Raw genomic sequence first — 26,803 nt, 5'->3', positions numbered from 1 at the left:
GCTTTGAGGCAGCATGGTGTCTCTTTCCTACAGAGTACTCCAGTTTGGACCCTTGGGATAAGTATTAGTGTAATTAACATTAAAACACATTTATGAAGCTGTGTGAAAGAATAAATACTGTAAATCAACAAAAGATTTCTGGAATTGAAGACAGAAAGAATCTTCACAACCAAACTCATTTGTGTCAGTGCAGTTTATTTTTAAAAAAATTCTAAAATTCTTTTACATGCTGCAGGCCAACATATGCGACATATTTAGAGAGAAAAGATGTATGTATAAACTTAACAAGTTTAACAAGTTAAACGAATGGGGTGAAATACTAAAAATAAATTTGTATGGTTGCTAAATTGATTACTCCCTTTTGAGTTGTGTTCCAGCATTAAGAGTGAAAATGTCAAGATGTCAACCAAATATCGAAACAAAACTAGTTGTATGTATTATCGATTCTCACAAAAAGTTTTGCCAGGAAACTGTGGTGATGATGTTAAGATGGCACACAATAACACAAACTAGTAACACCACAGTGCTGCACATATTAGCATGTTAAGAAGAGGACTTCAACATGTGTACACTGCATAAAATGTATAGTGGGCACCCACAAAGCAGCATTTAGAAAAAGCTGAACCATTATTGATCATATGATTTGGCCATGGTTATATATGCATGGTCACATGATTTTTGTTTCAGCTCATGACACATGTTCCCACTGTTTATAGTTTCATGTAAATAAATACGATATTTGTACATTGCTCTGGATTTGTTTGAATCTCTGAATAATTTGAAGTCTGGGATATCAAAAGACTAGGCTGCAAAGAATTGTTCTCCATATGGGAAACAGACCCTCTCTGTCTTTATTAGCGATTTTATCCCCTGCTGATCATATAAAGTAATTATCTCAAAGCTGACTACCAATAAAGGCTAAAAAGCATTCTGGAAATTTTGACATACATTCAGCCTTCTATATGAGTCCACATCAGTATGGGAATTCTCGGACATTCAAAGGGATTAAAGTCATGTTCAGTAAGTAATATCAGGAACAGGCCATCTCCAAAACAACTATCAAGTGAAGACATGTCCACACATCGGTAAATGTGCAGCTTTCCTTCGTTGAGTTAAAACGTGATGCCAGGTCAGCCCTATGACCCGAGTTTTGATATCAACCTATGTTGATAGCTGTTTTGAATTCGTACAACCAAAAACTGACGTGCTGGTTGCTGCTACTTGTTTTAAGACAACACTGCTCATATTATAACCCCCGGACTTGCTTCAGTAAATACTTATTTAGTACGGCCCTAAAGAATAGCCCTAAAAAGAAGGGGGCACCCGGATTTGAACCGGGGACCTCTTGATCTGCAGTCAAATGCTCTACCACTGAGCTATACCCCCAACCTGTTACGACGGCCCTATCACTTCTCATTTCTTGTTAGCTAATCTAATCTTCATGATTTTTAAAATGTTGTATAAACGTATTGTCCTTTTATACTCGCTACGTAATTGACGTGGTGCCAGACCCTTTAACTACTCGCCCATTTATGAATATCAAACGTTAGTTTGCTGAATGGCTAACTGCAGTCTATGCTTGTTGCCAACTTTCTCGCCATGGTTAAACGTTAGCTAGTTCGCGAGCTTTAATGAGCAAGCAGACAACCGTATATGTAGTTAGCCAGCGAAATATATACTTTATTTGTTATTCGTTTTATTTTATTCAGCTACGTGGCTACCTAACAGCAGCCGCACATATGGGATTGCTTCGTCATCAGTAAGGGAAAAGGAGGTAAGGGGGGTGCTCTGATGCATTACACAAGAGGTCGCTCAAAACAAAGGAAAGAGAATTTCTGGGAAAGAACGTTTGCTTGATTAATGGTGCTTCCAACTTTATATAGCTGGTTATTTATTTTACTTTTAGCACCTTTAGCAATAATTTCACTTTGTGATATTTGTTTTAACTGGCTGGGTTGTAATTGAATTTGTTGTACTGAAGCTAGTTGTATTGAATATGACCATCAGTTTGTCTAAAACGTGTATTTTGTCTTCTCTAGAAGTTCCAAGAAAGGCCGAAAACCAAAGTGGGACAACCCGTCTATATACGGATGGAGCCCACCAGTTTTTCTGCAGTCTTTCACAAAAGAACTGACTTTAGCTACGGAGAGCTCATTTGTTCACTTAAAGTATTTACTTACCACAGTAGGAAAACGCTAGCTAACGCAAACTCTGAAAACTAGAATTTGGGTAAATAACATGCATTTAGCATTTTAACAGCATTTTGCGCTGCATAGCGATAACTATGATGTCATCACAATGATGTATGTAATATGTCAACTAGTCAGACTACATTAGCAAGTTACTTAATAGATATGCAGCTATCATGTGTTTAGCTAAAAACAACTAGTTTCCAGCGGCTCTCGGTAGAATGCAGCACACCGCCACCCTTTGCAGTTTTCCCAACAGCCCTAAAACAAAATCATGTCTTCCTTGTTTCTTAGCATAAGCAATCATTAGACCAACTTTCATCCAGTTCGATTGTAACTTTTTTTCAGTTATTCTGTTCACAAACAGAAAGAGGAACACGCACACACGCATAACCTCCTGTCCACCTGCCAGTTGCGAGCTGACTCGCTGAGGGTCTGATTTCAGAATAGAGCTCCGAGTTACCGCCCCTTTCCATTCTCGGCGTCAGGAACGCAGAGAATAGCGAATGAGCTGCGCTCGCCCTCGCCGTATTCGCAGATCCGTAAACTGACAGCCAGCGGCGCGACCGCAGCTTACAGCAGGCTCTGGGACGTGGACTATTACATCAATTAAAAAGCGAGTCTTGTAGTCTACAAAGACTATTGATTACATCGATATATTTTTTCTTTCTTTTTTAAAAAATCTTATCGCTGAGCTACATACAGTACCGTGCGAAGATGAATCCGTTGTGTAGCAGATGTAACCGAGTCGTGTACCCCACGGAAAAAGTGAATTGTCTGGACAAGGTAATGCAGGAAATTTCTGTGCTGCATCATTTTCTCTGAATGTGCAAATAACACAGCGGTGCTCTTTGATACACGGTTGATAGTTAAATAACGTTAGCTGTTGCTTTTCTGAAACAAGGTAACAGTCGGAGCTGGAAGTAGTTTCTTAGCTAGCTTCCTTTTTAGCTTTACAGCGGCCAAATGTTGCTAGCTAACGTAGCCGAGGCTAGGTGGTTGAAACTGAATAGCTTGCGCAAGTAAGAGTATGGGCTTGTTTCACAATTTTCGGGTGGAGTTTCGCGTGTCAGACACCTAGCCTAGCACGATCAAGCAGAATTCGTGCAGTGTCTGGCCTGGCTTGCATGGTGATGTTGGGTACCCAAGCCTCTTGGTTCTGTCTGATACAGTGCTGTATGCGCCAATAGTATCGTACAACACGGGGACCATTTTGAGAACAAAAAGGCTTGCTAGTTACATGAGAGCAGTGAAATCGACGCTTGTTTATCCGCTTCCTGTTCAAGGGTGTTAGCCTGATAACACTGAGAAAGGCCTGATTTCCCACGGCCAGGAAGTACATCATGTCTGCGATTTACCCAGCAAGATAGCTTGCTGTAAATTTATCCAGCTTGAAAACAATGCGGGTGGTCTTTCATAAAGTGTTAGCCTGTTTGTTTGTTAACTACACTTATCAACACGTGTAGGCAGCTTGCAAGCTAAGTAGGCAGCCATAGTTTAGAAAGCTAGGTAAATAACGTTACAGTATTTGCATCATACTTATTGTAGCTGTGGCTGAGCCTGTAATGTTTCTTTGGTTTTCATCCTCACTTTTAATTAATTTCATGTATTCAGTGTGGGAGTATGGTTCTATCCAAGCCTATCTGCGGCGATTGTCCATATGCAAGGTGGCTTGCTACCAATGTTATTATCTAGCAAGTTATGTTATTAGGTAGCTATTTTGGCCACTTGCTTCTATTTACCGATTACATCAACCGTTCTTTGAACATGACAGTTGAAGGCAAACCAGGGTTTTGTGTAGTTTGTTGCAAGGTGCCTTGCAGGTCTGTGGACTCACACTTTCGACGACCAGGAAGTGCAAATAGGTTGTGGGTGTGCTTTAGTCTCTAAAGGGAAATGTTTTGAATAAGGTCCCTGAAAGGTATATGCCATTCATTTTTTGACACAACTGAAATGCAGAGGCGTAGTCCGCTGTAAAAAAAAATGCCAACGTGGTGTATTTCAGTCATATGTTAACATAACTTATCTTTTGTGCATAGTTTAGTACGGAAGGGTATCATTGCTACTCGCAGTAGGCAAGGCAAGAGGGGAATAGGTGAGGCCTGTGCTACGTACGTGAAAAAGCTTATTCATTTCAACGACATTAAAATTTCATTGGAGATTTGATACTGAATGGGTTAAGGGTTGTGCCACCTGTCATTGTCTTCAAGGATAGACAGTGGAGATAGAGACAACCCAAATAATGCAAATTACAGTACTTTGTGAACTACGTGTATGAGCTGCTTGTTTTGTTTGGAGGCCTAAACTTCCCTGTTGTTTTACTTGTGCATGATTATGAAAAAAAATTGGTTTGGGTCCATATTCCGTTTATCTGTACTGGGCTCAAAAGAACCAACATCTTTTACCTTTGACTGGAGGAACATGACTGTTTTTTGCACGTGGCAACAACGTCCAGTGAAGCATGAACAATATGGAGACACCTGGTGAACTGAGAGTGTGCATACACTGTCAGTGCTGTTCAGCAAGATACTTGGAAGGGTGGTGCAGTGGAATTTAAATGAGGATGACCAAGATTGTTTTAAGAGTGTGAAGGATTTGAGTAAAAGAAGTAACATGCTATGTAAGGTTGTGCTTGTCTGTGAGGCAGAGAAGCGAGACCAAAGGGAGTGTGTGTTTTTCTAGACTTTAAGCATAAGGGTGGCCAGTCACCTGAGTGCTTGTGTATCATTGTGTATTTGCTGGGAAGATGCATGGGGACAGTGGAGCTCTGCACATTGCATAAGCCTGACTCTCCCAGGTAAAATTCCCTGTCAGGAGGCCTGCAGATATTCTTCTGCTGCACTCATCCTCACGTTAATGGCAGGATAACCCATTTCCTTCAGCTGGGTGTCCTTTTTTCTTCATCATGTCAGCGAGTGCAGGAGGAGTGGGAAATTCTGCAGTGACAGTAACAATACAGGAGGGAATATTCCGGAAAGGGCGCCAGGTTCATGTGAAGTCATGCTAAACGTGGAAGCCAACTGTTTTTCTCTTCAGCTGTGGAAACCTGTTTTCAGGACAGCCACACAAGGTGCCTTCCACTGCTGGGCCAGACACTGTACACTTTCTGTCCTGAACTGCGGGGAGAGCCACATTCCAGATTGGGTAGGGTGTAAGTGAGGACGCGTAAGAACAGGAGGTGAAAGTTGTTATGAGACTGTGCTTATCCAGTCTGTTGGCAGGGGCAGGCCTTCATTTACCACTGGTGGTAATGAGTGCTCCCACCTTTAGAATTTTAAGCATGAAAAATGAGGTTTAATCTCTCTAAAATTGTTTGAACTTACAAGTCAAGTTGTGAGGACAGTACAACTTGTCCTTCATGGAAGGGCTCTACCTGGGAGTGCCTGGTCATTAATGTGTCTCACTTGAGCATGTCTATTGATTTGCCTGCAGCCATGGTCAGTTCAATGTTGTGACGCGCGTCACATTTTGATGAGTGTGCGCGTATGTGTGTTTGCGCTGCGAATCTTTGCAAGTTTCTGTTTTGAGGTCGATACGTATGGTGTGTGCTAGCGCGCTCGTGTTTCAGCATGTGGGCGTCCGCAGGCTGGATATGAAAGCCTTCCCCCACCAGACTGCTGTCTCCAGGGTCTCCTCGTTTTTCCCAGAGCTTTATCAATATTTAAACGCAGCCGTGCACGCTCCGCTAACCGGCTGTGTGGGACTTCAGGGCGACACGGACACGTGCCAGACTCTGGCGGTGGCTTTCGCTAGCACATGGGGAGACCCAGGAGGGGACTTCCTGTCCTGAGATGAGGACAGTGCCGCTGTGTCCCCTGCCACAGCCCTGCCGCAGCTCACCCCCCCCCCCCCACCCCTTTCACACTGAGTGCGTCGGGCTGAGTGCCAGCGTGTCTGAGAGCGCTACCCCAATCACGCAGAGAGGGGCTGCCGGATCGCCAGCCACGCCTGCTAAGCCTTTGTTTGTGTTGACGAGCTGCCAGCGCGTGCGAGCTCGTCTCTCTCCACGCTCGGGCGCATGCTTTATCGCGTCCTGTTGGGCCGCAGGTTGCTCAGGTCCCAGCCCAGGTTTCTCCTGTGTTTGAGGACATGCTGAGAGAGGTGCCTGTGATGCTGGATCTGCCTCCACCCAGCAGTGCTCCATCGTTCAAGCCTCAGACTGAACTTTTGGGTCTCTGTGAATAAAAACGCACCCCTGATGGGCTTGAGGCATATGGGGTGGAGTCAAAGGGCAGAATGTTAAAAACATTCTGACTGTGTGTGTGTGCGTGTGCGTGCATGTGTGTGCATGTATGAGAGAGTGTAATTCCATTAGAGCAGGCCTACCAGTGGGAGTTGAACTGTAGGGACACTGCAGTGTGTTTATAAGGGCACAATGAGGCAAGAACACAGGGTGATGCGTGTGATAGGGACACAGTGATGTGGGAACAGGGTGTGTTACTGAGTTGTGTGTTTCTGAGTGGTTGCAGTTGGTCTGACGGTATTGAAATTCAAAATGTATCTGGCCAAAGCGGAAGCTCTTCGTCATTTATTTTTTTCCCCATACGCATTGTCAGAACCCTCAAAACTTTGCTGAGCTCAGAGGACGGAGCTGTGGCTCAGACAGCCTATGAGGTGGACTGCAAATAAGCAATCTGAGATGCCTTTGTTACCCAAGCCAGTTTGCTTTCGTTTTGACACTGACAGAATAAAGTGACTCAACCTGCGTTTTCCCGTGGGTGTGAATGGCTCTATTGTCAGACAGCTGACTGAGACATGCTGTTGAAATGTACAATGGAGCCTCATCATCTCCAGTAAGGACACGCAGAAGAGTTTCCCTGTTGACTGGAGAGATACAGGCTGTTGAAAATACACACTCCTCTGTTGATCACGCCTTCATTTCAGCACACAGGAGCGCTGCAAGCTTACAGATGCAAATGGAGACACAGAGTTTGATTTTCAAACTGCTGCAGCCAAATATTGTGTGGCCTCTGGCATCTGTGGGCTCCTTATGTTCTGCTGCTACGAGCATAAGTTTCACACCCCATTGATTTTCAAACATGTATGTAAATTAGCACCCCGCACCCTGGCTTACTCAGAGTGGATGGACAGTTAGTCATGAGCCGGTTAGCCACATTGCTGACCAATTGCACAGTGTCAGTACTGGATTCTGCTGCTCATTCAGTTACCATTCACATAGGCCTTTACTATTGGTTAGAGTGGTCATGTACTGATTGCACTGAAAGCCTGCCTTGCACCTACTCAGATAGTGAGTCAGAAGCTTGTGGCTGATTCAGTCAGCTTGCTGTGAAAGGGCCCGTTCTGTGCAGGCGACTCAGGATAGAGTTGACTGAATGGAGTTTTCAGCCTTGGGGAGTCAGCCATGTACGGGAGGACAGGTGCGTCGCTGCAGTCCAGGTGGGGGAGGCGGAAAGTGGGTCACACGCCCTCTCTCCATTACCTGACTCCCCAAAACATTCCTGATTCAGCTGGACACCCCACCTGGCTTGTGTTGCAGGCCTGGGATAAGATGTGGTGTGTTCAGGTCTTTCTGGCGGGAGGGAGGGGGAAGGGGCTGGTCTTTTTTTTGGTATGGGCAGGACAGGTGGCAGGCGTCAGCCTCTGGAAAGCTCAGCCAACAAGGACATGGTCACTCGTCCCTTTGGTGACAACAGGGTCCTTCTCACTAATAGCAGGACTTCAGTGTCCGCAGCACGGCTTTCTCAGGCCTTCCGGGCCACTTCTTCACACACACACTCACACAGTGGAGCCTCTGACACACTGCTGTCCAGACACAGAGCAAGGGACGCGCAAGACTCCGGTGAGCGTGTCCAGTCCAGACCCCGGTGATTCAGCAGCATGCACGGCCGCACACACGGGTCATTATCTCTGTAAGAGCTGGGCAGAGTGTGAAGCGCAGACAGAGAGGAGCCGACCTGCCCAAAAGCAGAACACATCCCAGTTAGCAAAGCACTGTCAGCCTGCCCGCCTTGCGCTTCCCTTTTGTAAAAGTCTTGCATCAGTAAGACGACAGGAATTGGTATCGAAATAGAGAATGAGGCAGATTTCCTGTGCATCTCGCAGCCTCCCGCGCTGTCAGTTTCATGTGGGTTATTGCTCTGTCTGTGTGTGTGTGTGTGTGTGTGTGTGTGTGTGTGTGTGTGTGTGTGTGCATATATGCATCTGTCTGTATGTGTGTGTGTGTGTGTATGTGTCTGTCTGTGTGTGTGTGTGTGTGTGTGTGTGTGTGTGTGTGTGTGTGTGTGTGTGTGTGTGTATGTGTCTGTGTGTGTGTGTGTGTGCCTGTGTGTATGTTTGTGTGTGTATGTGTGTGCCTGTGCCTGTGCCTGTGCCTGTGCCTGTGTGTGTGTGCCTGTGTGTATGTTTGTGTGTGTGTGTGTGTGTGTGTGCCTGTGCCTGTGCCTGTGCCTGTGTGTGTGTACCTGTGCCTGTGTCTGTGTGTGTGTGCCTGTGTGTGTGTGCCTGTGTGTATGTTTGTGTGTGTGTGCATTTGTGTGTGTGTGAGCGCACACGCTCTGTGTCTCGGCTCTACCGTAGCCGCAGGGCCCGCTGAGTGCAGGGATTGGTCAGCTGACCGGGCCCGTTTAGGGAGTTTCTTCAGCGCCGCGCCGGCACAGGGAGACACTCCCTCTTTTTCTAGGGCTCCGTCTCTGCAGTGTCCTCATTATCCGGCCAGCTGCGGGAGCTCCGTTCAGTGGGAAAGCGCCACCCCCCGGGAGCGGCCTGTTTAACAGGTCTCTGTGTGTGTGTGTGTGTGTGTGTGTGTGTGTGTGTGTGTGTGTGTGTGTGTGTGGTGGGGGGTGTCTGAGTGTGGATTTCGCTGGATCTCCTAGACTTTTCCCCCTTTGAAGGAGGCAGCAGGCAAGAATGGGGTCCAGTTCGACATTTGACTGTAGGCCAAGTTCAAAAAGCACGAAAAGGTAGGCCAAGACTCTGAACATCTTTGTGATTACAGCAAGAGTTCAGTTATGTGCCTTTGTGACTGACCCAGAGTGATACCGCTCAGGAAGCCAAAAGATCAAAGTCTAGGTCCTCCATTAAACTGTACACCTCTGCTACTCTGTGTTGTCTGACACCTCCTCCAAACCACTGCTAACTGTGTCACTTAGCAGATCCCTGGCATAGCCTTGGTGCCCAGGGCTCCTGTGGTTTGGAGGAGGTGTCTTGGTACCACAGGGAGGGAGGGTGCCAGAAGGGGCGGGGTGCAGAGGGAGAAGGCATGGGAATCAAACTGCCCACAGGTGATGCAGTGTTCTCTGTGTTTTGACTGTGAGCCAGACCTGTGTCAGCAGGAGCCTCTCTCTGCTGGTCAGCAGTGTAGGCGGCTCATTTGATTAGACGCTCCGCAAAGGTCAGAAATGCACCAAAACCTGCAAAGAAGTTACGGAGCTGAGGGTGCAATTGCAGTGATGTCATCTTTGCTTTGACCGTACTTTCTTCTTCTGACTCTTCTTACACCCTGCAATGAAGTTTAACCTAAGGCCCAGCTACGTACACCCATAGATGTTAATGCTGAATTCAGGCTCAGAGCCAATGCTGCGCACTTATCTCTTGTTGGGTGGCATTGCAGAGTCTGTAAGAGAAGGAAACCCAAAGGAGGCCCTGCCCCCTCCGTTTACTGTTCAGACAGTGTCGGTAATGTGCAGCATGTACTATGTAATTCCTCTGGTGGGCAGTGAAAAATGATAGTGGTCTCTGACCTTGTACCCATCTTCAGTTTGATAGTGGAAGAAGCAGCAGCAGCGCCAAGAGGATGAGTGTTGCTCTGTTGTCTTTTGTACCCCGCCAGCGTGTCACGTGTGCCGCGCTCTGTGTGTAGTGTATTTCTGGCTGTGTGTAGGTGTGTGTTGCATGTATGAAATGTAATGATGTCATGTGGAGATGAATGCAGAGAGAAGAGAGGAGGTGGTGGTGGAAGCGTGCTCTGTAGCCATGTTCATCTGGACTCCCTCTCTCTCTCTCCCCAGCTCTCTGCTGTCTCTCAAACCTCCTTTCCCTTGGCGATGGCAAGAACAGCCAGATTATTGCCTCACTCTCTGGCACTGCACCCCTCCACACACTCATTCTCTCACACACACACACACACACACACACAGCATTCCCTCATCCTCTCCCTCAGTCTTCCCCTCTGGCCTCTCTTGCAGCCTCAACCCTGAGGCCATAGCCGAGCCTGCCGCCAAACTCAAAAGAAAGGGGGAGAAGGGGGGAGGGAGAGGGAATGAGGGCAACAAGCAGGGAGAGAAAGAGAGAGGGATGAGGAGCTTTCTGCGCCTCTGCCTTTCTGTGTGTGTGGGTCTGACCCTGCAGGCAGTGTGTGTGTCTGCAGGTCTTAATGGCTTAAAGTGGGGCCCGCCAGTGTGGTCAACACGCTTGTGACAGAGCTGCAGGAAAAAAAAAATCTCCCAGAAAGCACCTGTGTATCTGTGCCGCAAGCTAAACTTAAGGACGAGCTTTGAGCACGGAAGGGTATGTTGTGACTGCATTGCACTTGCTCCTTAAAAAGGGGAAAGTAAACATTGTGATCTTTGCCAAGCTCCAGTAGTTTACTAAACGTCCGAAAGAAAAAGGGCAATGTGGGTTGTGATTACTTAGGTGTGCAATATTGAATACTTTCAGTTTCATTTCTTTGTTGATTAGGTACACATGTCTGATTGGTGGTTAGAAACCTGTTCAATGTTTGCAGTGCAATCAAACATGGAGAAAAGCTTGTAAAACCTGTTCCTGAGACAGCAAGCTAACACTGCTGGTTATTTAAAAGTATGTGACTTTTAAATAACCAGCAGTAAGCGGCCATTACATTTCACTGTGAAAGCAGCATGTTGCCAATGAAAACACTGATGCACTCGTACAGCTAAAGTCATTTTGGGATATGTGAGGCACATATTTTCTTGCATTTTCAAATGCTGCTTACTTTTTTCCAGGAAACTCCAAATGAATCTCTAAGTCCTATCAAATAAACATATTACATAGTGGTCATATCAAAAATATCACAGCACCTTGGAGGGTTTACTGAATCAGTTATTAAAACTTAGTAAAGTATGTTGTCCAAAAAGAAGAAATTGTTGGGGAAGTACACACCACTGCTGTGCATGGATTGTAGTTTCTAAACCGGTTGAAAGCTCATATACAGAGTAACCGCAGAAACCAGCTGAGTTAAAGCTAAACTGATTCATTGTGTTATTTTAGGTAGGCCGTAAACATCAATCACTGTAATGAGCCACCTTCTCCCTTATTTCATCAGACAAAATAGGTAAATTGTGCTCCCGGCTGAACGGATTACATAGCTGGTGGCAGACCAGGACTGTAGTGCAGTGTAGTGCAGTCTGATTCCATTTGAAAAATTTTCCTCAGTTGGCAGTTTTTTAGGTTCTGTCTGTGGTCTTGTGACTGGAGCACGCTGGCCCGTGGTGGCACAGGGTGGGAGTGGCTCGTCAGGCAGTGGGTGTTGCGGAGGGGGCTCTGGGCGGCTGGACTTTGAGACGCTTCCTGAAGAGAGCGCCGCTCGAGAGCGGTGTGTTTACCACCGCTGAACTGCAGAAACACGGAGAGGAAGAGGAAGTCTGTGCCCTCGGCCTCATGTTAGACGAGCAGCAGCCTCTCGGCCTCTCGCTGTTTGTCCTGAGGTTATGGTCTTCAGTAAAGAAGGAACTGTTTGAGGACAGTCACTGAGTGGAAATATGGCAGAAATGTGGAAATGTGGCACTAGTCGCATACCATTCAGAATGTCCTTTGGAAAAAAAAATTATTTTTTGTCAGTGGTCCAAAACTTTAATGGCTGATTGGCTGTAGTCACTAGGCTACACCAGTCCCTGAGAACAGTGTAGGAAGTGGGACAAATGCAATGAATCTCTCTCTCTCTCTCTCTCTGTTTTCTCACAGTACTGGCATAAAGGATGTTTCAGCTGCGAGGTCTGCAAAATGACTCTAAACATGAAGAATTACAAAGGCTTTGAGAAGAGACCATACTGCAATGCGTAAGTATGCACTGCGTGTGTGAGTGCATGTGTGTGTCTGTGTGTATGTAAGAGGGTGACGGAGACCTGGCTTTGGAGATCACAGCTTCTTGTCTCCCGCTCGCAGGGAACTCTGGAGCCCTGTGCACTTGTTTTAGGGATCCCATATCATCTTATGTGATCTGCTCAGTGGTATGCTCCATCACAGAACCGCTCCAGCTTGGCTTGCCTTGGCCTGGTTTGTTTCAGCTGGTTGTGGCTCAGTTCAAATCAGTGAGGTTAATTTTCAGTGTCGCTAAGTTCAGCTGTGTTCAGGGGAGTGAACTCCATTGGCTGTGTTCATAAGTCCACACTCTTTTTCTCTGCTCTGAACTCTTTTATTTCCTGCTATTTTCATCGCTATTCATTCCAGAGAGAGGTTGTGTGCTGCGTGGGAAAGGGCATCCTCGCCCCACCCCCCTCTCCTCACCCCACCCCCTCCCTCATGGGAGATAGAAGAGAGGGAAATTCCATGAGTTCCACAGAAGTGACCGAAATCCCATAACCCCCCCCCCTTCCCCCTGCCTCCCACAGCAGCCCACGTTCCCAGATTCAGGGTGGAATCTTAGGAATTCCGTCATGTTCCACGCGTCTCAAGCTCGCGACCTGTCCTCTCCCTCACCAGGCCGTGTGTGTGTGTGTGTGCACGAGTGTGTGTGTATGTGTGTGTACGCATGCTCGAACGTGTGTGTGTGTGCGAGCGCACCCACGTGGGTGTACGTGTGTGCGCGTGTACGCTTGTGCGTTTGCGTGTGCGCGCGCTCGTGTGAGTGCACCCACGTGGTTGTATGTGCGTGCGTGTACTTGTACGCGCGTGCGTTTGTGTGTAGGAGTGTGTGGAACTCTGCCCGCACGAGAGTCCACAAGCTCTGACAAGCCTCCGCATTCTCACCAAATGCTTTCCCGCAAGCCTGTTCCGCACAGCTTTCAGCTCCTTGCGCTTTCACTGACATTACGCCGTCCTGTTGCCTCCGTCGGTCGCCTCCATTCCGCCTCAGTCTGCCTCCATGCCTGGCTCCCTGAAATGCAGACCTTGATCGCGCAGAAGGGAGACATGGCCTGCTTCAGGGAGGCGACAGCACAGAGAGTCCCTGGGACACTGTTTGTTTATCCTCTTGCTTTGTTTGGATCCCATCTTCAGCCGTAAATAAGGCCAGAGGCTCACATTCCTTCTCGGGGACTGGGGCTCTGGCTCTGTGCGCTGTTTTAAATGCACTGGATTGTTGATTAGATTTCACTTTGTTTTACCGTATGCCCACCCGCTTCAGCTCTGGGAATTAGAGCCGAGCGATTGCCAGCCTGTGTCAGAGGGATACAGGGGAGTTGGAAGTGTCATGAAGTTCTTTTAAGCAGTTCCCACTGTCCGCTGAGGGCCTGAGCTGCATTTTCAATAAGTAGATTGAAAAGAATTAGGATCCAGTTGCATTATTTTTGTACACCAAGGGCTTATTATCAGTGCCCTGTGCTTGGGACAACTTCTTGGTGGATTTCAGTGCCCACAGAGGATTTTTTCAGTGCAATCATTTCAGCATACTCCCTACTTGGGGCATTTCAAGGTGAACGTCCCCTGAAGTCAGCAAAATGCCAACAGTCGGAGAGAGCAGCAATGCGCTTGAATAAGTCAGCCGAGCTCTTGAGGTCATCCGTTCAGAATCGGTGTTTGCTTGCAGATCCCGGGTGCACCTTGTCAGAGTGTCCTCCAGGATTCGGTTTGACGGAGGGCCGACGTTCTCGCCGGAAGGGCGCTCTTAAATTGGAAGCGCAGCGACGTGCGGGGCAAATGGAAGTGAAAGTAGGCTGCTCTCCCCGGGAGGAAACGGCAGCGCGTGTTAAATGAGGAAGGCGTCTGCGGAGTTTTCATCAATGGCTGAGCCGGCGAGTGGGGCGCCCTTCCCCAAGAGAGGGGGAACGCCCTCCCGACCACTGCGCTCTGCTACCGAGCGATGTCTGGTGGTCCCGTCACAACGTGGCACAGAATCACCACACAGAACTTTCTCTGCTGTTATCCCTCGATGGTGGAATGAACTTCCACACTTCATCCGTTCTTCCAAGTCCCTCTTCAAGAAACATGTATGGTTTCATGTACCTTTACCAGCTAGCTTGAACCTTGTCTGGCCAATGACTGAAACTCGGTCATGCTGTGTTTCTAATATTGTTGACTCCTTATATGCTTTTTACCTGTGTTGTACTCAAGGGCTCAGGGCCTCACTTGTAAGTTGCTTTGTATAAAAGCGTCTGCCAAATGAATATATGTAAATGTAATAGTAAGTGGAGAAGGAAACGCGCGGATGCCTGGCCCAATTGGAAAGGACCGGTCCGCCCTGACGCCCAGGGGCCGCAAGGAGCTCCACCTGCGGGATGGCAACAGGATGAGTCTGTGCCTGTGGTTGGGGAGGTCGGGGTCTGGGCCATGCGGGGGCTCTGCGTTTTCCCGCCCAGCTGCCTTTGAGCGGCACTGTCTGTGCTGTAAACAAGTCAGACAAACAGGCCCGCACAGGGAGTGTGATGTCAGCCGAGTTGGTCTGACCAAGCCCATTTCAGCGACTCCCAGCGCGAAGCCCAGGCGCAGGGACGTACTCTGCCCTCGTTTAACCCTGCTGGGAGGGCGTGCACTCGCGGACTGACACAGCGCGGTGTGCTCAGCGCATGGCAGGCCCCACTGCAGCATTGGAGGCATTCAAGTACAGGTGGCTTCTGAAATGCTTTCTGTTTGTGGATGAAGGCACATCTGGCTAAAGCAAATAATAAAATGGTAATTATGCTCCTTGCCAGACTCTCTGAACTAGCAACGCACTTACCTCATTGTGGAAATTCACTGGAAAAGGCTGTCAAATTCTAGTATATCCCATGGGTTCCATGGAATAAAACAAGTAGAACTGCATTTCTTTAAAAGTTCAAACTGCAATGCTAGTTATGGTCATTGTTTCCTCTGCTTTGCCTCTTGTTAATAATTTAAATCATACAAATCAAGCTAGACTGGGCAGATTCCGCAAGAGGTAAAATATTTACCATGTGTTGTGTTTGCAAAGATATGTGGGTAAGTGCTGGTGTGGTTTATAATCCATTGTGCCATCAGAAGACTTCCCCCTCTTTCACACACACTTCACACACACACACACACACACACACACTTCACACACACGTAAAAATGAGTCTGTAAAGTCTATGTAGTGTCTCTGCAGTCCATCTGAACACTCCTTTCCCTGTTCTCTCACTTGGTCAATAATGACAGAAAATCTTGTGTGTGACAGAGTATGTCTGTTTGGAATGCCAAGCCCACACTCATGCCATTTGTGGTTGACCACAGCTGATAGAGCTGGCGAAACTGGTGTAAACAGCTAGTTTGAATAGCACTTTTAGTAGCTGTGTCTTATGCTGCAACGCTGAAACCTCTGAGGAAAAAGCAGACAGAAACTTTCTTTTTACCTCCCATTTTTGGGTATGAAAGCTGCCCCTGCAGGTATTGCAAATTTGCATAGATCAGGTGTAGGATAAGAATGACAGCCAGCAGTGGGAGCATTCAGGGAGCGCAGCCTCAGCCTGTGCTGTTTCAAGCCTCAGCGCAGGCTCAGTGCAGCCCTGTGCTGTCGCAGGGCACTGTGTCGGGGGGCTCTGTGCTGTTGCCAACAGACCTTCTCATCTGCACTGCAGCTCATTCAGGAGCCCTGCAGTGCACGTTCTTTGAAAGATCCGTTCGCATAAGGAATTCTGCTCGTGTTTATGGTGAAATAAACAATGCAAGGGGAAGCAATCAAAGCAATAAATCAGAGCCTCGACTGATCGTATCACAGGTTGTTGATGGCTTGGTAGCTTATGCCATGATATTGTTCCTCGCTGGGATGGAAAACAGTGGGAGGGCTGAGATGCAAAGCTCTGTTTATGTGTGTTTGTGTGTGTGTGTCTGTGTGTGTGTGTGTGTCTGTGTGTGTGTGTGTGTGTGTGTCTGTGTGTGTGTGATTAATGACATGCAGACCACATCTGCTGTGAGGATTTTCTGGGAGAAAAATCAGACGTATCCCGGCCCAGTTTGAACCCTTTATTTTCTGCGAAACGTCTCGCTGTGTTTTTTGGATTTCTGTATGCTTGTAGACAAGTTGCTAAGAAAACTCAAAACATCTTGCCCGGGCGAGGAACCTGGAAGCGGTGAGGGGGTGGGGAGCTGAAGGGCCCATACGCACAGGCGTGCGAGGGAACACGGTGCACTGGGGCTCGTAACGTGAGCTCCGTGAGCTTCTCAGTGTCTGTGTGTTTGGAACTTCTTGAGGGGCAGGAGCTAAAGAGGACAATGCTTTAGAACACAATGCCTACAGGAGGAGAATGTTGAGGAGCACACTGGCTGCAGTAGGAGACTGAGGAAAACTCCTCTCAGTTGGCTAGTCTGTATTTGTAAGGGATGCGGGACCATAACTAGGCTGATTGCAGAAATTAGTGTTGGAGTCTCCTGTGTCCAGCTCTGCCTGATGCTTTCTGTACGCTGCATATTTGCCTTCCTGGCAGTGGGGACGAGTGCAGGCAGGGCAGACTGGCTGGTTCTCTCCCAACAGAGCCCTGTAACACAGTAAGAGCTGGGCTCTTCCAGACAAGTACACTAAGAGTGTTTAAGTGCAGTTTAGTTGTTGGCTGTAGTCAGTAAGTCTGTTCTGCCAGTCCATTAAAGCTCTGGCAGTGCTGTTCTCTCCTTTAATAGCATTTTCACACCAGATAAGCTCGGGCCTCTCACTTGCCTCCAGGGAGAGTGCGCATTCTCTTAGAGAAGCAGAAGGAAGGTGGTGAAAGCAGCATAGTGGAGGGTCATTCCTCATTGTAGCCTCCTGCATCAATATTAGTGTAACGGGGAGCTGTTTTATGATGCTTGGTAGGTATGTGATTAATCAAAGTTAACAGGCCGCTGCTGTAATTCTCTTCAGGGCAGACATTTTCCGGGAAGAGCGATATGCTGTTCAGGTATCACATTCTTGTCAGGTTCATTTTCTGCTTCCTGTTTGGATATTCAGACCTTTTAGTAGTGGTGATGGTGGGTGTTGCTCTGTCCCAATAGGGTGTGTGTGCGCATGAGTGTGTTTGCATATGTCTGTGATTGTGTGTGAGTGAGTGTCTTTGTATGTGCCTGTATGTGTGCGTGTGCATATGTGCCTGTATCTGTGTGAGTGTGAGTGTGAGTGTGAGTGTGAGTGTGAGTGTGAGTGTGAGTGTGAGTGTGAGTGTGAGTGTGAGTGTGTGTGTGTGTGTGTGTGTGTGTGTGTGTGTGTTATACAGTAATTCTGCTTGTGTTTCCCCGGTACAGCCTCCGCCAGTATGCTCTGATAGATCTGCCATTCATTCTACAGACAGATAGGCGTGGCAAGGCTGGACTGGATGAGGACGCTGGGGTTGAGATAGCCCTCCTGTGTAAGCACAGCATGTTGCACAGCATTGCCGTGCCCCCCCCCCAATCAGGAGACCGAGAAGCACTGCAGCGGCAACCTTGGGCTGCAGCGTGGCGCTGCCAAAGCCGTCTGGACTAGGAAGTGTAACTCACGGTCATATGACACATTCAGCCTTATGCCTCTCGATCACCAGGCCAGGAAGTGTTGTGGTAGACAGTGCCTGCTGCACACACGCATATTTATCTAGCCACTCGGTTTTAATGCTGCACCCCTTTTCTGCTGCTGGGCCGGGACCTGGCTGCCTCGCTTACTTTCAGGTTCTGGGTTGTTTTCCTTTGCCCACGTTATCTTTGCGAACCAACTGTGTCAGCTCAGCATTGCTAATCATTATTGGCGCTGGCCTACTTAGATTTGAATTGTGAATACTGCCTGTATATTGCCTAAGTACAACAATTTTATTTCACTTGTAGTTCAGTGAGCTATGGAACATGTCACAATTGAATACCGGCAACAATCGACAAGAGGCGGCTAGGAAAAGTATCAACTGAAGCAAAAGGGCAGCGGTGGAGTGTAGCATTTTGGGAAAGCTCACCGAGTCCAGGCAGCCGTTTGTGTCTGGGCCGACGCCAGCGTTCGGCAGCGGCTGGAGTCAGCGCTTTGCAGTGAAAATGTTTACCAGAAAATCAGCTCACAGAGGACAGACCGATGTGCGTTTTTTTTTTTTTTTTTCAAGCGTGAAATGGTTTGGAGAAAAAACTGACAATGGCACCTATTTCCAAATGAGTGATGCCATGTGCGGTGCTTGGCTGTGTGTAAACGGCCCAGCAGTTTCAGATCAGCCAGATCCGGCTGCAGCTGAAGCCAGCCTGGCTCCAGCTGTGGGGAGTAAGATCCACTGACAGGAGAACAGCTTTGATATATCTCTCAGGTCCCTGTCTGTTTTTAAGCTTCGTGCATATGCACAATATATTTCCTGTAGATTTACATTGTATGAGTGTGTCTTTATTCCGAGTATAAGAGTCAGTGTTATCCTTTTGCAGCGGTCAGGATACTCAAAGCAGGTCTCTCTGGTAACGTATGCCAGAGAGAGACCATATCTAGCAGTCAAGGGTTTAGAAGCTGGAATGGTCTGAAGTGAAAGCCTGTGGGTATTGGTCAGCGAGTGTTTTTCAGTCTGCGTCCATCTCTCTGTAGGAGATTGCTTGCAACGAGAGGGTGGGTGTTCCAAAAACCCAAAGCATTGAAAAAGAGCTCATTGTTCATGCTCTGTTAGGCAAGGAGCTCATGACATCATTCACATCTTTGTTGCGCTGTGTCAGCCTCTCATATTGGAGGGAAAGCTGGTCTGGCGGAACCTGCATCCACAACTTTTGGGGTACTTTTGTGGCGTGGTTTTTGCCTGTCCCTGCTGTCCCCCAGGTTTCTGTGCAACCTTGATATAATGCAAGCCCCCCCACCCCCCCACATGCGTTCTGCCTCTAGCTGTTTCCACAAGCTTCTGTGGCCCAGCCAGCAGTGCCAGTTTGTGGGCTTGCTGGCTGAACAGTCTGCCCTGGAGTGTGGCAGGAATTCTGCATGAAGGCAACACTGATGAGAGTAGCTCTTTCTACATTCCAGAATAGGAGAGAATATGAGAGGCTCTCAGGCCAATGTGGACATCTTTAGACACGTGCATTTGTGTATGTGTTTTGCAATGTGTGTGTGTGTGTGTGTGTGTGTGTGTTTGGGAATTCGCAGTGATGTGATGTGTTATCTCCTTGTGTTACAGACACTACCCCAAGACCACCTTCACCAGCGTAGCCGATACACCCGAGAACCTCCGTCTCAAACAGCAGAGCAAAATGCAGAGCCAGGTACGACTCCATCCTCTTCCTCTCTCCTAGACACACGTTGCACAGTCACCTTTTTTTAAATGACGTGTACCTGTAAGCACTGAGCCGTGCTCTTGTCTGTCAGTTAATGAAATATCAGTGATTCCAACAACCTGACAGAGTGTCAGGCAGTGTCAGTCCTCATAGGTCTACAACGATCAAACCTTTATTTGAGGTAGAAACCTGTTTTGATTTTGCTTACGTGGCTTTTTCCCTTGTTTTTCTATTCTCCCAGGTTCATTTTTATCCTTGATCTCTCTTTATCTGTATTCCATCCCTCGCTGCTTATGTACCCTGCCTTCATCTTGATCTCTACCTAAGCCCTCACCTCTTCTCTTCCAGTCCTCTCTCTCCCTCTGCCCCCCCCCCCCCTTCCCTTCCACTGCTTGGTCTGCGATCCTGCCGTCATTCATCTTTTACTGACATCTCCTGTGATTAAAAAACCTCCTTTGAGACTGAACTCCCTCCTCCTCACACAAGCTTTCATCTGTGTGTCCCTCTACCATCAGCATTCCTTTAGGTTTTGTGGTTCTGGAATTCTCTCTCTCTCTCTCTCTCTCTCTCTATCACCATCTCCCTCCATCTCCTTCCTTATGTACCCCTCCTCTCTCACACACACCCTGCCATGTTGTGGAGTCTGGTAATGAGGTGTGACAGAACTCTGCACTGCTGCTATGGCGATAAGTCTCCCCTAGCAACACGGCAATAGCAGGGGGACAGCAGAACACATTTAGCCCCCTTGATGTACCACCCAAATGGGCATGTTGCACAAATACAAACAAGTGTACACACAGAGATTTGTGAACAGATGAACCAATGTATGCATACACGTGTGCGCGTGTACACACGCACAGTATATAGGCATGCATGTAGCAACACACATTAACCCAGGCTACATTTTCATGCATTGAGATAGGCGTAACACAGTTATACACAGTGACGTACATACAACTGTACATTGAGTCAGACTCCAATAATTACTTCTGCCACTAAGGCACAGTTCCAGTGGGTTGCTAATTTATTTATTGTTGTCAGTCCTTGTTATTCTTGGGGAAAGTAAATCTCACACTGACAGTTTCCCATCCGTGCACATTTGGGAAGCTCCAGTGAAGATAACCAGTGTGCATCATTAGATTGTTATGTGTGCTGGCTTAAGAGGTTAAACACCCCATGCTGCAGAAGGCGTTCCATCTGTTCCCATGTTTGTCCATCCGTCGCTGATGGCCCTTTTCCTCTGTGTCTCCCTCAGTCCGGGGATGGAAACCCCTCACACAGCGCAGTCATTCTTCCTGCTCACTCCTGCTCATGTCAGCTCAATACGCTTTGCTGGTATGGGGAATGAGGAGTCATCTTTCCAAGGCTAACACAAGTATCCCATATTGTACAGTAGCCACAGCACACAATATTGTAACTACTGCTGTATTACATGAAGTAAGATCTGAATAAGGCAGAGGGGGGGGCACCCCTGCTACTCTTCCCCATGATGGACTGGAAGTGTTTGCATGACTTTTAGGAGTTATGAATTCTTCTGTGTTCAACCAGTAAACGATGCTCTGTGTTTTACCTGCTGAAATCCACATTGTGAGCACAGCCTGGTAGCTGGGGCACCGTGTTTGCCACGTCTGCTGTCATCAGTATTTATGCCTAGTGCTATTTTAGCTCGAGAATTTTATGATTTTCTTTCGTTTTTCGGTCTTTTACTTTGAACAGGTATTCTGTATCAAGTATCACCCGTTACTGCCTTTCGGTGCATTTCCCACGTCACTGTGTCGTTATGTCTCAGGCGTAAATTGGTCAATGCAAACCCGTTGTGTTTGTATAGTGCCGTTTTAAGGCTTATTGCAGCCAATGGTGGTTATATCGGTGAAATTCAAGGCCAGCTGGTTTAGCGCAGCTCTCTGTATATCAGGGCCTCATGGTGAAAGTAGTATGGGGGTTGTAGTTTTTAAGGTGAATCCTGGGCAGCTCTATTTTAGGATGTTTACCAGTGGTAAACCTTGTTTCTCAGGCTATACCTGCCATTTGTGTGTTTTTATTTTGTTTTATTTAGAGGCTGATTTTGCAAGGCTTCCGTTAGGTGCTTGGCACCTTGGATCTCTGTAAGTGGGGACAACATAGCTGCCCCTCTTTCAAGTGGCCGAATGGATTAGGAGCAATAGACATCCCAGCTCTGATTAACTCAGGCACGCCGGATTAGAAGGGGGTTTCATTTTGTTTTCTAACGGGGTTACGTGGGATTACCGCTTGAACTGATGCCTGGAGACAAAGAGCAGGTTGATTCTCACACACAGAGCAAGATGTACCCTTGCCACACAAGGACCCCGAAAAGTACCGGTGCTGCATATCGCTCTGACTACACACATGTTCGCAACATACACAGACATACACGGCTGTCATCATGCAGGCATGCACAGAGACAGTTCCTTAATGTTGTGTTCTGAGGAGGCGTAATATTGCCTGTGCTCTAAGGTATTTGCTTTGTGAGTCATGTGAACGCTGATAGGCAAATAAGTGCACAAAGACGCAGACCTGTACAAATACAGGCACAGCTCTGACTCCCAAAACACATGCAATAAACTGATAGAGAAATGCTGACTCACAAGCACACACAGGAACACACTCGCACTGAATCACAGTATCCCTACATATGCAGACACAGGGTGATTGCGCTCATTGCGAGAACCCTCTGTTGACAGCAACAGGTGAACATCCCGACTGTGTCTGCGCTCGAATGCATGAGTGCGCCTGATGGCTTCTCATCCGCATTGATCACCCTCACACAGGCACAACCCTCGGGCCTGTAGGTCTGCAGAAGCCTCAGAAACACAGATCCCTGTCAAAGCAGGACCCTGTGACTCACGGCTGAAGCACAGGTCTTGGAAGAAGGGAGGTTTTATATTTAGGGTTGTTATTCATGCGCTCCCTGGAAAACCAGCACTGTAAGAATGATCCGGGGGGGTGATTGGGGGGGACTGTGGGCAGAGTTTGGCTTGGTAGGGGTCGGTCAGTGGGAGGGGCAGCGGGGGGCGCAGAGGGGGGGTAAGCCTGCTGTTGACGCCGAGCCGCACAGGGGCACTCAGGGCCATACTGGCACTGTTCACGCACAATCTGTCCGCCTGGGTGGCACACAGAAGGCATGGCAGTCGCTGCTGGTATTCTCATTAATCATTAATCTGATTACCGCCAAAGGGCGATCAGGGGGTTCCTCTAGCCTCTGAACAGCAGGGGATGTGATCTCTGTGTTGAGTGGAAATGGCTGTGGGAAGTGTATCAGTAGCGGATCGGGGCATTGTTGCAATAGTGGAAGACAACATGATGTAAAATGTACCAGGGAATGCAGATGTGTAAGTGGAGTATCTTGTAATCCAGCAGACAGAGTAGGGACAGTAGGAGTAGAAGGTAGGATGCTACGGGTGGTAGAATGAGGTGATCTGTCACCTTTCAGTGATGCTGTGCTGTGTGTGTGTGTGTGTGTGTGTGTGTGTATGAGTGAGTGAATGTGTCTCACAGCTGCCAGCTTTGGGGAAGCTGACTCAGTCTTTGCTGTAATTACTGTGATACCTGCCTTTCTTCATGGGCTGGCTTCTTCCTGGTCCCTTGGAGGAGGGTTCAGGGCAGTGGTCATAGAGCACACACTCACCCACGCGCGTGCACACAGCGGGCCAACACCGACCACGGACGAAAGCGCACGCCACAAGCGCTGTCTTTCTTGCTCGCTTGCAGGCGGACCTAATAAGGCTGCTTAAGCGCATCCTGTGTGTTCGGCCCACACTCCTTTAGCTGACAGGAAGTGGCTTTAACCACCGCCGCCCAAGCCAAATGAGAGAGGGGACCTCACCTGCTCATGCACTCTGACACAGTTTTTTTAAAAACTGTTTTGTCTCTTCGGAACCTCCACAGAAATGAAACCGATTCAGCTCACATCTCCCCCCCCCCCCCCCCCTAGTTTCTGTCATTCCAAAGACTTTTCCTACAGCTGCTCCCATTGCTTTGTGCTGGTGTGTATTTGTGCTGATACTCTCTGTCTGTTGCAGGTGCTGTACAAGGAGGAGTTTGAGAAGAACAAAGGGAAGGGCTTCAGCGTGGTGGCTGACACGCCGGAGCTGCAGAGAATCAAGAAGACGCAGGACCAAATTAGCAACGTACGTCCGCTCCTCCTCTCCTCCATCTGTCACGTCTCCTTCCTCTCTCTAGGGCTCCCTCTCTTTCTCTCTCCTCCTCCCTCTTTACAGTCCAAGCCCGGTCTCTCGTTCTCGCCTTAAGACAGTGGCTGATACCCTTGCCTGCCAGCGTTGCTTAGCGTGATTTATTGGGCTTTCCTAAGAGGGGAACAATTAATAATTGTTCGTTCCCACACTTCTTGCCTCATGCCCTGTAATTTAATTGGCCCTTCTCTTCTGGCAGGTCCTCTGCCTGTTTTTGTGTTGCCTGTTAACGCGTCTCCATCTTTGTGACGGCGCTGGTGTGTATAGAGTGTGAGGATGTTGTCTGCGCCTTCTCTGACTGGATGAACGGCTCTCTGGGCCTTTCTCACAGAGTCGGCAGAGAGCAGGGCCCGCAAGTGCTGCTCTAATGAGATAATTGGTGTGGGGAGTGCTGGGTAATTGTGCCTTTCTGCCAGCGTGATTAGGAAGCCTGTGTTTCTGACAGAGAAGGGAAAACACAGACAGAATGCACCCAGCCTGATGCTGGGCGGAGAGTCAAGGATGCACACGCAAGCTGTAAAGTCTGTTGGAAGCGATTTCTGCTGGACCCTCATAATATCACAGCTGCACAAGCATGAAGAGTGTGCAGGTGAATGAACAGCAGTGGGGAGTTAGCGATGCAGGCTGGTGCACTGTGCTCACACACACACACACACACACGCACACATACACACACACACACACACACACACACACACACACACACACACACACACACACACCCAGCTTCTCTGCCTCCTTTGTGCCATGTGAGATGGAGCAGAACAACTTGGCTTTCCTGTCTATTCAGGTTAAGACCCTCGGGAGCTGTGCCGGAGCCTGAGTGACACTACAGCAAAGTCACTGTAACCTACTGCAGTGTGGCATCTATACTCACACACACACACACACACACACACACAGGGCAGCCATGGAGATTACTCTCTGGGAGTGAGTGTGTGTGTGTGTGTGAGAGAGAGAGAGAGAGAGAGAGAATTCGTTGTAATGTCGTTCACGTCATAGCAATTAAGATTTACATTTTAAAAATTAATTTCTGATATGTTCAGTTAAGGTTATAAAGGATTTGGTATTAATCGTGCATTTCTGTTTGAACAATTTCACGGTATTGAAAGGGGGTTTTGTCCTTATCAGGCAACTATGGAGGATGTCAGAAATGTCTGAAAGGCGTAACTCAAGCTGCGTTTGCTTCATTACACTGTAATGAGGTCCTGCCGTGGCATGTCCACACCACCCCTCTCACATTTTATCTCCCTTACACTCCCTCTCTCCAGATCTGTCTCTCTCATACTTAACACAAGCACTTTTAACGAGAGTAGATAGTTTTCTGCTTATTTTCTGCTGCCTTTCTGTCACGCTCTCTCCCTCTGTCTCTATCTGTACCTCTGGTTTTTATATCGCTTTTTGCCGTTTAGGCCAAGGGGAAGCAGGGATCTCCCTTTGGGCTTTAGCCCAGAAGAGGCACGCTAGGCTGGGCCTTCCTGTCCACACTGCCTGCCTGAAACTGACTGGGAAAACACACACACATATCGCACACACTGTTGTCTGTCATGCTGATTCACTCCTGTGAGTAGCCGTGAAATGATACAGTGTCTACCTTGTGTGTTATCATTTGTAAATAAGAGAAGTGCAGGTCTCTGTAGGGCAGTGTTCTTAACCATGGCACAGTTCTTTGTGCATCTCTCTGCTGATACCTTATCACAGACACTATCTGGATACCTTTAGGGGAGATGATTATTTGCCTAATAGGTGAGTTAGGATACTCTTGCTGATTGATTGGGACGTTTCATAGGAGCTAGTCACACAAGCCATGGCTAGCTGAGACACTCTCCCCTTGATTCACTCATTGCCTTTTCCTCATGATATGTCACAGTGTTGCTTAGCAATGTAGAGGTCACATGACTGCTGGTGAAGATGTCATTTCCTCTCATGCTTGACTTCCTCCAAAACGGCATCCCGTGCAGTGCTAAGAGTAAAACGGAAATGCGAGGATGAGCCAGGAGACCCCTGGTGGACACTATGGAGAATTGCTCTTTTTGTGTTAGAGAACAGTTCTGTTGGCTGTGATAAAATGTGTAGGACTGCAGGCCAATGATAATGCTGCTCAAAATGACATTCTTAAGGTCTTTACCACTGTACTTACAGTTGTATGCCAGCAGTACTAACGCCTCTGGGCTTTGTAGACGAGAGAAACGTTTTTCCCTTCAGTGATTTCTCCACTTGTAATGTTGTTTGTTTGTGTGTGTGTGTGTGTGTGTGTGTTGCAGATTAAGTACCACGAGGAGTTTGAGAAGAGCCGAATGGGAGGAGAGGCACCACCCCACAGCCCAACCACAGGTAAGCGCACACACGTGCATGCGTGCACACACACACACAAACACACACACACACATACACACAGGCACATACACACACATTTTCGTAGAACACATCAGGTAAAGGATACAGGCAAACGATTGCAGTTTATGAGCCATAATAACCCAAACCCTCATTTCAGAGATCCTGATTGTGGTGTTGCATAAGAAGTTGTGAAACGTAGCAGCAACGTGTTCTGAGTTGCCATATGCCGTTGAGATTATGCAATTTCCAGGCACCAATCACTCTGATTCTGGCAGGTTTTTTAGCAGTTTAGTGGCTTACAAATAGTTTGATCTTATGAGTGATGTAAAAACTACGGATGTAAAGCACCCAGTGCAGGAGCACCATCTCACTGTAATTTACTGTCTGTGTTTGTCGGTCTATGTGGCAGCTGCATATCAACAGCAGCCTGCTGCCTCTCAGAACTACAACTACGAGCCAGCCCCTGAACCTGTGCGCCAAGCGGCAGCTGCACCGCCCCCTAGTGCAGGGGTAAGGAATTGAGGAATTCTCGCTGTCCTTCCCTGCTGTTTCTAACCCTGTCTGTCTTTATGTGTGTCGTGCACAATGGAATTTAACCCTAACACTTCCCATAGAGGGAAAAACCCTGTGTCTCTCAGTGTATCTCTTTGTCTAATCCCCATCTGTCTGTGTGTATGAAAGCAGAACTTGGAGCAGAAGAAACACAGGCTCGTCCTAATTTGTCACATGTGTATGGCAAATGGGAAACTGTGAGTAATATATTAGCCGCGCACTGATGTTGTTCCAAAACGCTGGTGTGTATTTATTGTGCTGAATGAACAGACAATGTTTCAACATCAGGCT

At 47.8% G+C, this 26,803-nt stretch overlaps 1 protein-coding gene and 1 non-coding gene across 2 annotated transcripts in view; one reads left to right on the top strand and one right to left on the bottom strand.

Annotated features, from left to right (window-relative positions):
- Positions 1–1,314: 1,314 nt before the first annotated feature.
- Positions 1,315–1,386, bottom strand: trnac-gca. Its single transcript has one exon. It is a non-coding gene; the product is annotated as a tRNA-Cys (tRNA).
- A 1,334-nt stretch (positions 1,387–2,720) lies between these two features.
- LOC118794431 (LIM and SH3 domain protein 1-like) overlaps positions 2,721–26,803 on the top strand; it is a 29,057-nt gene continuing 4,974 nt past the window's right edge. Inside the window, exons 1-6 of the mRNA XM_036552682.1 lie at positions 2,721–2,975; positions 12,069–12,163; positions 19,316–19,400; positions 23,453–23,560; positions 25,888–25,957; positions 26,370–26,470. Coding sequence (XP_036408575.1) covers positions 2,907–2,975; positions 12,069–12,163; positions 19,316–19,400; positions 23,453–23,560; positions 25,888–25,957; positions 26,370–26,470 — 528 coding nt within the window. The 5' untranslated portion in view covers positions 2,721–2,906. The remainder of the gene's footprint in view (positions 2,976–12,068; positions 12,164–19,315; positions 19,401–23,452; positions 23,561–25,887; positions 25,958–26,369; positions 26,471–26,803) is intronic.

The sequence above is a fragment of the Megalops cyprinoides genome, chromosome 19, assembly GCF_013368585.1.
Source record: "Megalops cyprinoides isolate fMegCyp1 chromosome 19, fMegCyp1.pri, whole genome shotgun sequence".
Lineage (NCBI taxonomy): Eukaryota > Metazoa > Chordata > Actinopteri > Elopiformes > Megalopidae > Megalops > Megalops cyprinoides.
The sequence above is the reverse complement of the archived record's forward strand: the minus strand, read 5'-3'. Positions and strand labels throughout refer to the sequence as shown.